Source organism: Ptiloglossa arizonensis, chromosome 11 (genome assembly GCF_051014685.1).
Source record: "Ptiloglossa arizonensis isolate GNS036 chromosome 11, iyPtiAriz1_principal, whole genome shotgun sequence".
In the NCBI taxonomy this organism is placed as follows: domain Eukaryota; kingdom Metazoa; phylum Arthropoda; class Insecta; order Hymenoptera; family Colletidae; genus Ptiloglossa; species Ptiloglossa arizonensis.
In genome coordinates this window covers 878,466-893,111 of record NC_135058.1, presented here as the reverse complement: position 1 = coordinate 893,111, position 14,646 = coordinate 878,466, and the positions used below count along the sequence as shown (strand labels likewise).

The following is a 14,646-nucleotide window of genomic DNA, read 5'->3' as shown; positions in this document are numbered from 1 at the left end:
TACAATATAAAGACTGTAAAATTTTACCGAAGTTGCGCCTCGTATTAAACCATTTCAATTCGGTATTTTAACTCGATAAAGCTCGAGTAAATTTTACATTGCAACGTAAGCTCGCTTTTACATCTGATTAATAGCGAAAGCGCGAGAAAAATATTCTCTCTCCGTGAAATTCTCCGAAATTCAATTTTTCGAAAATCGTGCCACCGTTTGATAATTCATCGGACGGTAAATTTAATAACGCGCGCGAGCCAAATCTCATGGCACACGATTTTCACAAAGTTTGATTAACCGTTAATTAATTTTTCGATTTTGGTCGCGCGTAAAAAATCTGTTTATTTTTCATTGAAATGTTTCGTACGTTGATGAAAATATTCTCGAGGATTCGTTCGAGCGTTCACGATGGAACCGCGTAATTGAAACGTTAATTTGTTTCTCGTGCCCGCATTAGGAAAAATGACTGTTCACTTTTCAAACCGTGACTGGGGACACGTGAACGAGTCGCGTTAAAAGACGTACACGAAGGTACGCCGCAGTGATCTACGACTTTCGCTTCGAGAAAAATCTGTCATTTAGTTTTAATTAAGGTGAAAAGCAAGGTCGCTCTTGAGGAACTCGATGAATAAATAATGCGACGGGGAGAAAGTTCGCGGTATCGCTCTTGGTGCAGAAAATTGATTTTCTTTGGTAACAATACATACGTATATAAATGTATACTAAAAATACCAACGATAAGAGATACGACTTTATGAATTTATTTAAAAACCCACTCGTTAAAAAATTCATTTACAAAGAAGAAAAAAGGTACGAGGACTAAATAATTTCATAAAAATTTTCAATTATTGTTACCACCGATCGAACATCAATGTCTCTCGAGTAAATACGAGAAGAGCTTAGGAATAAAAACGTTAACGTTCCGAATAATTTTGCTGAACGAAGCGAAGCGATCACGGTATTGGTACGATGCTTCAATTAATTAATAATTAATCACGCGAGCTGGCTTGCCCATTCGTAAATCCGAGGGGGAGCGTTAAATCGGTTTCGGAAATTAACGAAGCACCTGTTGATCTTGTATAACATTTTGGAAATTGTCGACGGTGACGCCCGAGCCAGGGCTGCGTAAATGTCGCAGAAAGTGCAGAACGGCTGTTCGCTTTTTTTTTTCTTGAAACGTTTACCGCACTTTGCATTTTCTTAAAATTGTCGCTGGGTTTGTTGAGCTGCCTTCGTCATGTTCGCAGGGAAACGTCTGGCAGCAGCTTCTCTCTTTCCACTTCATCCTGGAGCTAGTCAACACCATACCGTTCACGATTACGGTGAGTCACTTTGTTGCAATAATTTATCATTTATTTTAATCTTTCTTCGTCAAGTATCCGAGTTAAACACGTTGACTGTCGATTTCATAAAACTACTTTCCTTGAACACTGAACAGTGTTCAGAATTGAACTCGACACAATGTGCGAATTAAATTTATACAGAGTGCGTTCAAAGGTTCGTGCGATCGTTATCGCGAATTTGTATCTTGTTTCATTACGGCGACCAAAGTCGTTAAATAAGAATAATAATAAATAAATACATTTTTACACAGTACAATTAATATCTGGATAACTGAAACAATAGTGTCAGTCAACGTGTCACATCGAGTAGGTACTTACGATTTTTGTTCGTGATAACTTAATTTACGGTGCATTTACACTGCCGCGAGAAGCACCGTAAATTAAGCATGCGTACGATGCTTGTTGTTCGCAATGGAAAGGAATTATCTACGTTCGAGGCGTGCACGAGCGTGAGAAATTTTACATGGCTGGCGGAAAATCCGTTACCCCAAGTATGTGCAACATAGGACTCATGGGAGCACGGTGCTGATATTCTCGGTTCAATAAGGCTCGACAGGCTGACAAACCGGGACACGTGAGATATGATACAACCGACCTCGGGTACGTGTGATTCCGAACAGACCACCACGGACCCATAGGAATTGCTATAGACAATCCTGTTTTCCTCAGACGCTGTATAGACGACTTTGGATCCCCGAGATCTAATGCTAGCGAATCTGAACGCGTAGGACGCGGAAGACCTTTATTTTATGAAACTCGAAAGAGTTCACATTTGAATATCAAATTCCACGAATCCTTCCACCAGCCATGAGAAACAACGCAAATGTTAGCTCACGTATTACTTCCATCGGATGTTGAAATACGTTCGTACGAAATTAGGGGGGATTCAAGTCTCATCGTTTGTATCTCCAAAACTCTCAACCGTATCGAATTACTTCCTTTTCTGTTCTCATCGAACGATCGTTTATACTACGAAGAAATTATGAACAAATTATGAAAAAATATAATTTGAAATTGACAATTTTAATGACCAATATTAATTCAAACAAGAGGTACACCCAAGATTGCTGATTTCGCGTAAAAAAAAAAAAAACAGGAAAACACGAATAAATGCTGTTTCTATTTAACTATCCTTCTATTCGTATAAAATCTTCAGCATAAGAGTAGCGAACCAAACGATTTTACGTTCACCAAAATTTTCACCCAAAATGCAATATATCTATTTAAACTCTATATATTACCAGGTCACGTTTGAAAGTACTTTGAACAATTTTCATATCGCGTCTTTCTGCTTCTTGCAAATCCCTGGGTGCATTTTCCAAGATAGCGAATCACAAATGTAGCAGTCTTTGCAACCGAGAGAATCACCATTCGATGTACAAAAGCTCTTAGGGAAGCGTCATTGGAAATAAGCAAATCATTCCCTATTCTTACGCAAAGTGCATACATCTGCGATGGTTGTCGCGTGAAATTACACCGTGAGAAAAATACGAAATGAACCGAAACTGCATTATCTGACCCAGAGCCACCTCGACAGTCACTGGTGGAGAATATTAACTACACCTCGAGAAAAAGCAATACGACGTCGATCGATCGAGTGGAGGTGACGAGTACGTATTATTGTTATCCGGAGAAGAACCTCTGTTAAAGCGCGAAACTTTGAGATTTAAGAAACGAACGTTCGAAAAAGTGGATTCTGTCCACGATATACTGAAAAGAAATTTAGTAAATGTTTGTACTTTGAATCAAATCTTGGGTGATACTAATGAAGTAATCGTGCCACGAGAGAATATGTTTCTTTTCTTTTCTACTCTTGCAATTCTTCCAAAATCGTGGAGTACGTATTCGGAGAATTTGCAGATAATTCAATACTGCATACTCGAAACGATCAATTACAAAATAATCGCTTTAGAAAACGTATCATTTATAGAGAAAATTTCAAATAAGAATTTATTTATAATTTCCACATTGTGAAAATTTATTCCAAAAGTTCAATCATTCTCAACGAAAACAAGAGAAAAGAGAAACTCCATACGATTGACAGTTTTGAAGATAAAAATTCATTCGTGCAACCCATTTTCGCGAGAATAGGCAAAAATCGTAAATTTTGACGTTTCGTATTTTTTCGACAAATTCGAGATCAGCGAAGCGATGACTCTTAAACTCTCCCTAATTTCGGATGGACGTGTTTCAATTTCACAAAAATCCCGATGAAGGGTGCAAAAAGTGACTGATTTCCCACCGAATGGCTTACACTTTTTGCTACCTTCAGCGTTATTGATATATCGATATAAACGATTCTGTCGATACCGTTATTTTTCTACCCATGATATTCTGATTTCTATATCACGGTCTCTACAATATCTTCGCGAGTGAAAAATGATTGCGAATAAAAGAATATTATTTTTGTAATGTAGATATCTAAGAAAAAAGCAGTTCAGGATGAAAATTTCAAAAAAGAATACGACAAATGTCGAGTAAACGCATCCTTTTTTTTTCATCGAGTAATTCGCTCGTTACATTTTACAAGCGTACATAGAGTTTTAATGGGATTTGATAACAAACGTGCGGGAACGAGCGCGAAAAAAACGTTTTCCAGACGCTTAGGGCATTTTACTGGCGATAAAACGAATTATATCAACCGTGCGATTCCTTCTGAATTCCATTCCGCGGTGCGCCGATAGAAATCTGCACGTTTTACGTACCTCCGGCACGCAACATCAAAAGGTTTTAATAGAACTTTATTTCGTCGAATCTGCGACCTACTATGCACAGCTGACCGGATTCCGTTCGGTTAACAAGCACCATAGCGAACGAACTGGAGAACTTGTTGCTTTGGCGTTGCCTCGGTTAAATGTACTCCATCGATGTATACTTGGAGAATTTCACTTCTCCGAGCTATGTCATTCCGAACGATAGTAACGAGATATTTCGTTTCCCGATCGAAGACTTGTTGCGTTGGACTACGGTTTAGAGTTCGCTGGCTTTCAAAATCTTTGCGAGTCTCCGACAAATCTTAGCATCGATATTTCTCACGGAGCCACTATAGCGTATAGTTGGTTCAATTTTTTTCGAATCATAGCGTCCGTTCGTGCACCCTAGCCACGACGATTTGTAAGAAGTGATAAGGGTCCAAGAATAAACTGTCGTTTATGGCTGTAAACGGTGGACTCTGTTTCCTATTAACCTCTTCTACCAATTGAGATACATTTTTTAGCGCAACCAGTAAGAAATACGAAACACATTAATATTTATAGCTCAGTAGTGCGTTAAATACTGTTACGGTGATACACGAAGTTTTCAATGTTTATTTATGTGTTACATTTCAGTTACAGTCCGGTAGATATCGGATGAATTTCAAATTAGCGTTATTTAAGTTTTCGTTTCACCGAACGAGGACTCCGTAATCCCAATTAATGCGAATGTTCTTGATTAGAATCCAAAAGGCACGGCGAAGTTTCTTCGCCACAAATTGTACACGATCTTGACGGTGTATCGATCTCTATTCATCTTACGGGGATTAACCTCGATCTAAACGTGAATGGGGTGTAATGCCATCAGGGGACGCGCTTTGAGATTTCATTGGCTCAGTCTCATTAATTTTGTCTCCCTTCGACAACGTTTTGAGCCGAATCCCCAAATCCCAAGTCATCGTGTCTTGTAACCGCTTGCAAAATACTTGTTTCTCGAGGCGTAAATAAATCCTCTCTTAACAAAAATGTAAACCATCCGACAAAACCCCTTAACTAAGAAGATTAATCGTAGAGTAATCGTCCTTTGCTTGCATCGAGAGTAACGACTTCGTAATGCTAAACTTTGCGACCGTAGTTATAATTTGATTCGACCTTAACCGAATAATTAACGATAAATGTCAAATTTTATTTTCAGTTACTTTATCCACCAATGCGAAATCTATTCATTCCGGTGTTCCTAAACTGCTGGTTGGCAAAACATTCCTTGGAAAATATGTTCGTGAGTAATTTATTTCTCTCGTTTATTAACAAATATTTCTATTCGTTTTCTAATCTATCGAAACTCTCGTTACAGAACGATCTACACAGAGCTATGCAGAAATCCCAGTCAGCTTTAAGTCAACAACTGATGATCCTTAGTGCAACATTACTGTGCCTTGTCTTTACTAGGTGAGTAACTATACAAATGTATACTTGAAGTAGTTTTCGTGTAAACTTCAATGAGTTCTTGGTAGTCGGATATTCTGCTTTATAGCTATAGCGTATCGAGAAAAACATAAAGTAAATAATTAAATCGAATATAATCTAGCGCAACTTAGAAATGCGATTGGTATCAAATTAATTCGAATGGTCGTTGTTAAATAGTACATGTATAGATTAATATTCGTAGACATATTATTTTTTCGATTTTAGATTAACGTAATAATGCTAAATTTGTTATTGTTATACGTTTTAAAATTCTAAGCAATTCTGGATAAACATCAGTTGCAATTTAATTATGTTACTAGTACGAGTGTTTCGTAAAATTCTCGGAGTTATCTTAATAAATAATTTTACGAATTAAATTAATTAAAGTCATAAAATGTCACAATACTTTATATAACATTGTCAAGAATTACGCAGGAGACTAAAGATGAAACTGTTTCCTATAGAAAACCTATCATTGTTGATAACTTCTGAAGAGAAGTTTCGTATAAATTAAAATTACTTGACCAAGAAACCATTAATATTTAATGTGTTTTGTTTGTTCGGTTTGAATACTTTTGCGCTTGCACCTGTATTCATTGATGCATCTCATTTTAAGAAACCTCTCAAACACAAACTTTTATACAATCGACAACTTTCTTCTTCAATTTGCGTAAACAGAATTTTCACGTAAAAAGTTATTTTAATACAATCTCTGATAATCGGCCAAGATACCAACCTTCGTAACATAATCCATGTATTTATCAATAGTATCCTGTACTTTTCCTTCCAGTAAAAACTAAACAGTCGTTTGAATGATTTAACCCTTAGTTACTTGTACGACTTTGATAATCACGATATAATTTATGCACCAATCGAACATATAATTATATACATTGACATAAAATATACTAGTATTACATGTATTTTCAAGAAACGCATATTTCTTTCGAACGTATTTGAAACGTACAACGCAAAATTGAATTCTCTGTCTTTGCACAAATATCTTAACGCGAGAATTAAAAATTAATTAAAAATTAAAAACGAAGTACGCGCATAAGAAGATTGCCCCTGACCAAGTAAGATCCGCTAGAACTCCAAACGCAATCTTCTTGCGCACGTATGTATACATTATCGTGTCTTTCTCTGTTACTCGTATCGTTTGCTCGGTAAATGCTTCTTTAATCGAAAATTCCTTTAGAACGTTAATTTCCATTAAATCGGTGCAGACCAAAATTACTACTTAATCATGTTACGTTTGGTGTATACGTGTTACTCGCGACCATTCGCCTCCCGTTAATAATTTATATTTTCCGCCACGTAAAGCACGTAGCAATTACGGATTAAAATTCTGTCGGCGTTCCGGTTAACTTTTCCGAGTCATCTTGCCGACCGTGTTCTCGTCCGTTACTCGGGTTTACATAAAACGCGTATTGCGTTGCTTGCATACAAGTCGCATTATATTATTCGAATAACGAGGAAACTTTCCCGGGGCAGACATTTCCATTTACAAATTCGTTCAGCCGCCAGACAGATCTCGCTTAGTCGGTTGAAACTTAATAAAACGACCCTTCTTTTGCATTGTAACGCCATACGTGTGACCTATTATCCGAATCAAGCTTCCGCTACTCTTATCAAGTGTCCTCCGGTCTTCTCTGTCACGTAGTGCCCCCATGGTGTATTCGTTGTACAACACTGTATGGGATTCTATCCGATCGTTTCGTTAGGGATCTTCTCTGTTCGCGTGCGTGTCAATTTGCACGGTCGAGAGTTAACCTCCCGGGGGACGAATCATGTTTTTTTGGAAACAAATAAATATTTTTAATTGTATTCGTTCACATCTATCAATTCGGCGACCATATTGATGCGTTACATTATTGAAAAATTTAATTGCGAATTCAATTGCGGTTTTTTTCCTTGTTACGATATTTGAAATAACGAAAAAAATAAATGTATATATGTATAACGTGGACCTCAAATGTTTAGTTCTCGAAGGAATGCGTGTCCTATTCGTTGGAATTTTTAACGTCGTCTTCGTAACGCCTACAGCGAAGCAAGACCTACAGAAAGTGTCATCTATTGGTCGATACACCGTTTTCTTTCAAAGACACGCAACTATGGCGTATAGAGACGTCACCAGAGGTGATGTCGAAGAGTCCCCTTAGTTCGTGCTACTCCTCGGAACTATACATCCGAGCTCCAGGCTGTATGTGCTCCGGGGAGGAGGACCTCAGGGACGAGGATACGGCCCATGTATCGGCCCGTATTGCCTCGTCCCTGAGGTCTATTGAGAAAGGTGGCCACCACCTCGCGAGGGCTGACTACAGCATCCGCGAGGTCGGTTGGCCAGGCCGCGACGGAGGCGCGAAGGGCTCTCCAGGAGCTGGGACGCCGTGTACCAGCTGCCTTGGAGTGCACGAACGCCCAGCTAAGGCAGCGTGTGGAGGCGCTGCAGGACGAGCTTGCGTGCTTGCGGAGGGAATCGGACGCCCTTAGGAGGCGCCCTCATCCGGGGCCGACGGGCGTATGCACGTGTGGGGGAGGGAAAGCGGGAGCTCCCCCCACACCAGCGGCGTCCACGAGGAGCATCGAGCTCCTCATGGACGCCAAGATGGCGGCCATGATGGCCGTCATCCGCGGGGAAATACGGGCGGCGCTTCGCCCCAAGGACGGAGCGCCGGCGGGACAGAGGACCGGGCCCGGGAAACAACCGAGGGGCGGGGGACCGCAGGGGGGGACCATCGCGGCTCCGGGCCCTGCGGCAAAGACGAAGGGCAAGGGTGCCGTGGTGGGGGCGACGGCGGGGGCACAAATGCCTCCGCCGCCGCCCCCATCCGGTCCCTTGTGGACGGAGGTCCTGGGCCGAAGGGCGGGAAGGACGGCGAGGAGGGCGGCCCGGGTGCCGCCGCCTCCCCCGCCGGTTGCCCCGAAGAGGGACGGAAAGGCGGGGAGGGCGAAGCCCCGTCTGGGACGCCCCCCTTCAACGGCAGCAGTCATGCTGACCGTCCCGGAGGGGGGGGGCGTCTCCTACGGGGAGGTGATGGCGGCGGCCAAGGAAAAGATATCCTTGGCCGCACTCGCCATCGAGTCGGTCCGCCCGAGATGGGCGGTGACGGGGGCGCTCATGCTGCGCGTGAGCGGCCCCGACAACGCAGCCAGGGCGGACCGACTGGCCGAAAAGCTGGGCGAGGCCTTGGCACCCCGGGGTGTCAGGGTCGCCCGGCCCACAAAGAGCGCGGAGCTGCGCGTTTGTGGGCTGGACGACTCGGTCACCCGGGAGGAGGTGGCCAGGGCGCTGGCCCAGGCCGGTGGCTGCTCTGAGGGGGACATCCGGACCGGGGAGGTCCGGCGGTCCTCCACCGGCCTGGGAGCGGTGTGGGCACGGTGCCCTCTTCCGGCTGCCCGGAAGTTAGAAGCAGTCGGGAGGATCGTGGTGGGGTGGGTGTCGGCGAGGATCGAGGTCCTCGCCCAACGCCCACTCCAGTGCTACCGCTGTCTGGAGACGGGCCATGTCAGGCAGCGGTGCACCTCCGCGGTGGACCGCAGTGGTACTTGTTACCGCTGCGGTGCCGAAGGCCACCGCGCGAGCCACTGCGCGGCGGCCCCCAAGTGCCCGCTGTGTGCGGACATGGGGAGACCCGCCGCGCACCGAATGGGGGGGAAGCAATGTACCCCCCCATCCCGACGAGGGCAGAGGAGGGGGGCGCCGGGGCCGCTCCCGGCGCCGGTGAGAGCGGCCCCAGCTGCGAGCGCCGCGGCGCCCGCGGACCTGGCCGCGACCGACGCGACGGCCGCAAGGAAGAGGTCGGAGGCGGCGACGGCGTTGGTGTCCGCGATGGAGGTGGACATCGGCCCCGCCGCCGTCCCCACGGAGGTGCCACCAGGAGGCGGGCCTGCGGGCCGAAGACCTCCCCGACGGCGTCAGTCTGACGTGTTACGCGGACGACACCTTGTTGTTGGCCGTCGGGGGGGACTGGAGGGGGGCTGTTCGGGCCGCCGAGGACGGTGCCCGGCGCGTCGTCTCCCGGATCAGGGGGATCGGTTTGGAGGTGGCTCTCCACAAAACCGAGGTACTCGGGATGTATAGACCCCGGGGAGAGCCGCCTCCCCCCCTGATCCGGGTGGGTGAGACAGACGTCGAGGTGAGGTCTCAGATGAAATATCTGGGACTTCGCCTCGACAGCCACTGGCGCTTCGAGGGCCATTTCCGGGCCCTGGCCCCGCGGTTGGAGAGGATAGTTGGCGCTTTGGGCCGTATCCTCCCCAACCTGCGGGGCCCGAGTGACCGGGTTCGCCGCCTCTACGCGGGAATGGTCCACTCGGTGGCCCTATACGGGGCCCCCGTTTGGGCGGGCGACCTGGCCGCCTCCCGGCGCAGCAAGGTATTGCTGCGCCGGGTTCAAAGGCGGCTTGCACTGCGGATCGCCCGGGGGTACCGGACCGTTTCGTATGAGGCGGCGAGCGTCCTGTCAGGGCTACCCCCGGCGGACTTGATCGCGGGCGCGCATGCGGCTTTCTACGAGGGCCGCGTGCGCGCCCGCGAGGATGGGGTGGTCCTGGCGGAATGCGAGGTGGAGGCCCTCAGGCGCCAGGCCCGGGAGTCCATGCTGCAGCTTTGGCAGCAGCGGCTGGCCGAGCCGTTGTTCGGCCAGAGGACTGTCCGGGCTATCCGGCCGGTCCTGTTTGAGTGGCTGGGTAGGCGCTTCGGCTCACTCACCTACCGGTTGGTGCAGGTGCTGTCTGGGCACGGATGCTTCGGACGGTACCTGTGCCGGATCGGTGGGGAAGAGGCGGCGCGCTGCTGGCACTGTCCAGCGGACGAGGACACGGCGCAACACACCCTCGAGGTGTGTCCGGCCTGGGGGGTGGAGCGCCGTGTCCTCACGGCCGTGATTGGGGCGGATCTATCGCTGCCGGGCGTGGTACGGGCCATGCTCGGCAGCGAGACGAAGTGGCGGGCCGTGGCCTCCTTCTGCGAGGAGGTAATCTCGCAGAAGGAGGCCGCGAGCCGCATTCGCGAGAGGGGGAGACCGCGAGCGAGGCCTCGTCCGAGGCCGGGGGCGGGTGGGCCTCCGGAAGGGCCGGGGAGGCCACCCTGAGAGCGGCGGGCGGGGGTGCGTAGCCCTTGAGGCTCGTGCCACCGCCCGTCGCCTGAGGGGGGGGAAGAATAAGGGACGGCGACGCTCTCGAGGGCGGAGAGGTCAGAGCCGCCCTCGGGAGCGTACGAGCCGGGGTGCGGCTGCGCCGACGGCACGGTCCCAGAGCCGTGCCTCCGGCGCGGCTATGGGGGCCGTGGGCGGTCGCGAGTGTGGGACTCGCGGCCGCCCTCGGGCGGCCCCCGGGAGTGGGACGTCGGAGCAGTGTGGCCCTGCTCCGACGTCGGGCGCCAGAGCGCCGAGGAGAAAACAGGGAAGGGAGGGTGAAGTACCCCCTCCCTTCCCTGGAACGGGAGGACACGGGCGCGAGAGCCCTGCACGGGGGAGCACCTGATGTTATGATGTCTTCGGTCCCAGGTGCTCCCCCTGCATAGTGCGAGGATGGCCACCGTGGTGGGTTTTAGTGGGTAGGTCCCGCGCCCGATGGGTTTCCTTCCGGGCGCGGGGAATCCCACACTCCCCCCGCCCCTCCCCAGGCGGCGTGGGGGTCTTTCGAAGATTTCCCCCACGTTAAAAAAAAAAAAAAAGGCTGTATGTGCTCATTCCTGAAGAGGTCAAGTGCAGGAGCGCGAGTATCGTCAGTTCTTGCCGAGAGTTGTTCTGTTACGAATGTTCTCGGTCATTCGTAGTTATTCCGTTGCAACGGTGAATTCGTAGAACACGCACAGCCATTCGTGCTTTAGAAATTCAAATTTTCGTTCGTAACTCAATGCTACGAGGACACTCAATCAGACGACCGTTTGTTCGATCCAACCGAACGTTCTCCAGATACGAAATTTGCTTAACCAACCGTATAGAGTGACCGTTGACCTTTTCAAACCTGAAAGAATTAATTCACCCCGTGTGTTCCGTATCGGTAGCCCCCTTTTGAATATCTTGAAGTCGATTGCAATTTAATTATCGCCCAAAACTGATTACGGCCCTATCGTTAAAGCGATAAATTCTAATCCTCGACCGAACTGCACTTTTATTACTAGTTATCACTAGATACATTATATTTTACATATAACCTACTTGCACTAGGTTTACAACTAGATACATTTTAATCGAAACATCACAAACCGAGCAAGACCAGTGCCAGACTGGTACAAAAGTCCTTTACGTGGATATTAATACTTCGTTGTTTTCGTTCGATATGTACCTGTAAATAAAAAACCATGGAACCATGAAATTTATACGCGATGGAAATAAGTGGTGTATTTTCGTGAGAATTCACGATAATTCGGACGAGCGACGAATTGTTCCATTCGTCGATCAGGGAGACAACCAACGAGAGCCGATTTCCAGAAAAATTCGCAACGAGATATTAATTTGCGAAAGATAAGGGAAGAAGGATGAACAATCTGATAAACTCGTCGCAGACCGTTACCAAAGACTTCATCTAGCGACGTGTGTTTCGACTATATTTACGACTTAATGACAGTGTTACGGTCAATCGAGGGCTAGAGACGAAACATTCCCCTTCGTCGTTTTCCGCTCGGTTTTCTCTGAACAACAGTTTTTTCCGATTGATCTTATCGTCGAGTAATGTGCTCTAGATACTGTGACATTCGTGAGTGGACAAAGTTGGAAGTCTATATCCCAGCTTTGCACGGTTTAACCTTTCCGAGCTTGGTTGGTATTTTCAAGCGAATAATTTTGCGATGATCTTTCCTAGTAGTTGTTTACAACGTACATTTGCAATCGGTCCGAAATTACTTCGAAAACAGTTATCGATTTCACGAGCGAAAATTGTGTCTACAGATAAGAAAGGGTTAAAACCAAAAATTCAAGTTTCAGCGATACACGAGAGAACAGGGGAGAAATTACAAATTTTGTTCGATCGATTTTGTTCGGCGTTTCTCTTAATATATCCCGCGACCCAAATAAAACAGAATCGTCTCCGAAATCGAGGCGAAGGCGAACCTTGATCGAACAGTGAACGCGGTCGACCGACTGCGAATGCTAAAAATGGATCTCGCAAGACCGGCTGAAAAAATTACGTGCCTACTGCTTTATTGTTCGAACTTTTCTATACGTAGAACAAAGTTTGCAACTATGTCACCGGTGGTGCTTAATCGCGAAAGCGCGAACAATCGATACTTGCCCGTCTTACCAGTGCAATAAAGCTACTTTTCATAGTATTTCAAGTTTCAAGGTGTTACGTGAGGTATAATGGTCGACACGCCACGTGTGGATTCATTGACAGGTGGTAAATGACAAGCGCGACCTAACGCGACTCCGCATTGATAGATTATCAATTAAACGAGTGAAATTCCAATGTGTTGGTTGAAATATGACGCGTCGACAATTGTATCGTTTCTGTTAATTATCGAGTGTCGGGTGATGTAAAATATTACGATGTCGGGCGATGTAAAATATTAACGACGTCGTCCAATGCGAATTTTGGGGAAAAGTTTCAGAAATTTGGAGGAAAAAATAGCGAGATAAATGCAATCGACTGATCTTTGGTAGTTGTAGGACATTCGAGGACATTTTGACAATTATTCAACGTAGTATAAACGTGTAAAAATTACAGCAGAGATTTATTGGAAACGGTTAGAAATATAAATATGGTATTCTGAGATTCCACAACTTTTGAAACCTCGATACTATTAGGTGATGGTTCGTGAGATTTTAAGTTCGGCTAAATATAATCTGCGAAAAATGGCGCAAGAAGTCTCTACGATGATGTTTTGAAAATCTTCGTAGAAGCTCGTCCTAACGGATCGACTCGGGAAATGGCGAAACTTTAGATCGATCCTTCGAGTGTTTTCCTTTTCGATATTGTTTCAACATCCGTTGTCGAATTATCGGTCAGATTGTTACGGTTAATTTGTCATAGCTGCAGCTTACACGGAAAAAGAACTTCGTTGCTCGTTTGATCGAAGCGTGGAATAAAACGCGTTGCTGAATATTGCACGTGACGGAAAACAGAATTACTCGTCTGAAAACGAAAGCCATTTTTCTGCTAAACTTCATTCCACGGTCATTTGTTCGTTCGAAATGGCACATACCGTGTCCTATTGAACGCAATATTCCGGAATGGGAGGAAGAAGGAAGTCACGACAGAATATTAGGTCGCTGCATAAGTTGTTTTTCTTTCTTTACTTCCTTGGTGCACCCAAAGTGCATATTAGATTTGTCCAGAGTTTTTTCATTTTTATACGAAGCTCTTTTTGGAATGCTGTTATTAATTTTCATTCGAGGAAAATGGATGTTATTTCCATACGAATCGTGAGTTTCCTCTTTCTCTCTCAATCGTACGCGTGTTATCATTTTCATCGGATACGATTTACTCGTTCCGAGTATTAAAATGGCAGTCGTTTTCATCGAACAAATTCATTTTCTTATTTCGTAATGATTCAAACACAATGTAAAGAAACTTATCGTAAACGGTAGAAAAGATAAATACTGCATGCTGGAATTTTACTATTTTTGAAAGTACTGAATAGTGAGATTTTAATCGAACGCTTATGACCTTCGAAGAAACTACGGCGCAGATTTCGCAAGAAATCTCGTCAATGAAGTTTTGAAAATCTTCGTAGAAGCTGATCTTAACAAATCGACTCGAGAGATTACGAAACTTTAAATTGATCATTCGAGTGTTAAGGGAACTAGGAAATGATTAAAATGATGGACAAATGGGTTCCTCGCGAATTGGCGTGCAATAACCGAAAGTGTTGTATTAAAAATTCAAGCACACTCCGTGAAAATTTATGGTTAGGTTTCACAGCAGCTCTCGGTGTTGCGCAATTATGTAATTACTCCGATCTGAAACAGTTCTTTCAATTAATAAAAATGTTACAATACAACGATAATAATAATCATAAAATAGAGTAAATATTTTCATTAATTTGCTCAGGATATAAGATAATGATAAAAATAATGAGCCATTTTTCCATAGAATTTTCACCTATAGTCGATTAAACTGATCCAAAGCCCCGAAACTGATATTGTATTTATATAAAGTACTAAATAAATTACTTTATGGTAGAAGATCGAGAAATTGATTCACTG

General features: G+C 45.6%; 1 protein-coding gene across 1 annotated transcript in view; it reads left to right on the top strand.

The window, feature by feature from the left end:
- The window catches only part of Slo2 (slowpoke 2), a 236,665-nt gene that overhangs the window by 187,001 nt on the left and 35,018 nt on the right, over positions 1 to 14,646 (top strand). The window contains exons 5-7 of the mRNA XM_076323464.1: positions 1,239 to 1,313; positions 5,223 to 5,306; positions 5,382 to 5,476. Coding sequence (XP_076179579.1) covers positions 1,239 to 1,313; positions 5,223 to 5,306; positions 5,382 to 5,476 — 254 coding nt within the window. The remainder of the gene's footprint in view (positions 1 to 1,238; positions 1,314 to 5,222; positions 5,307 to 5,381; positions 5,477 to 14,646) is intronic.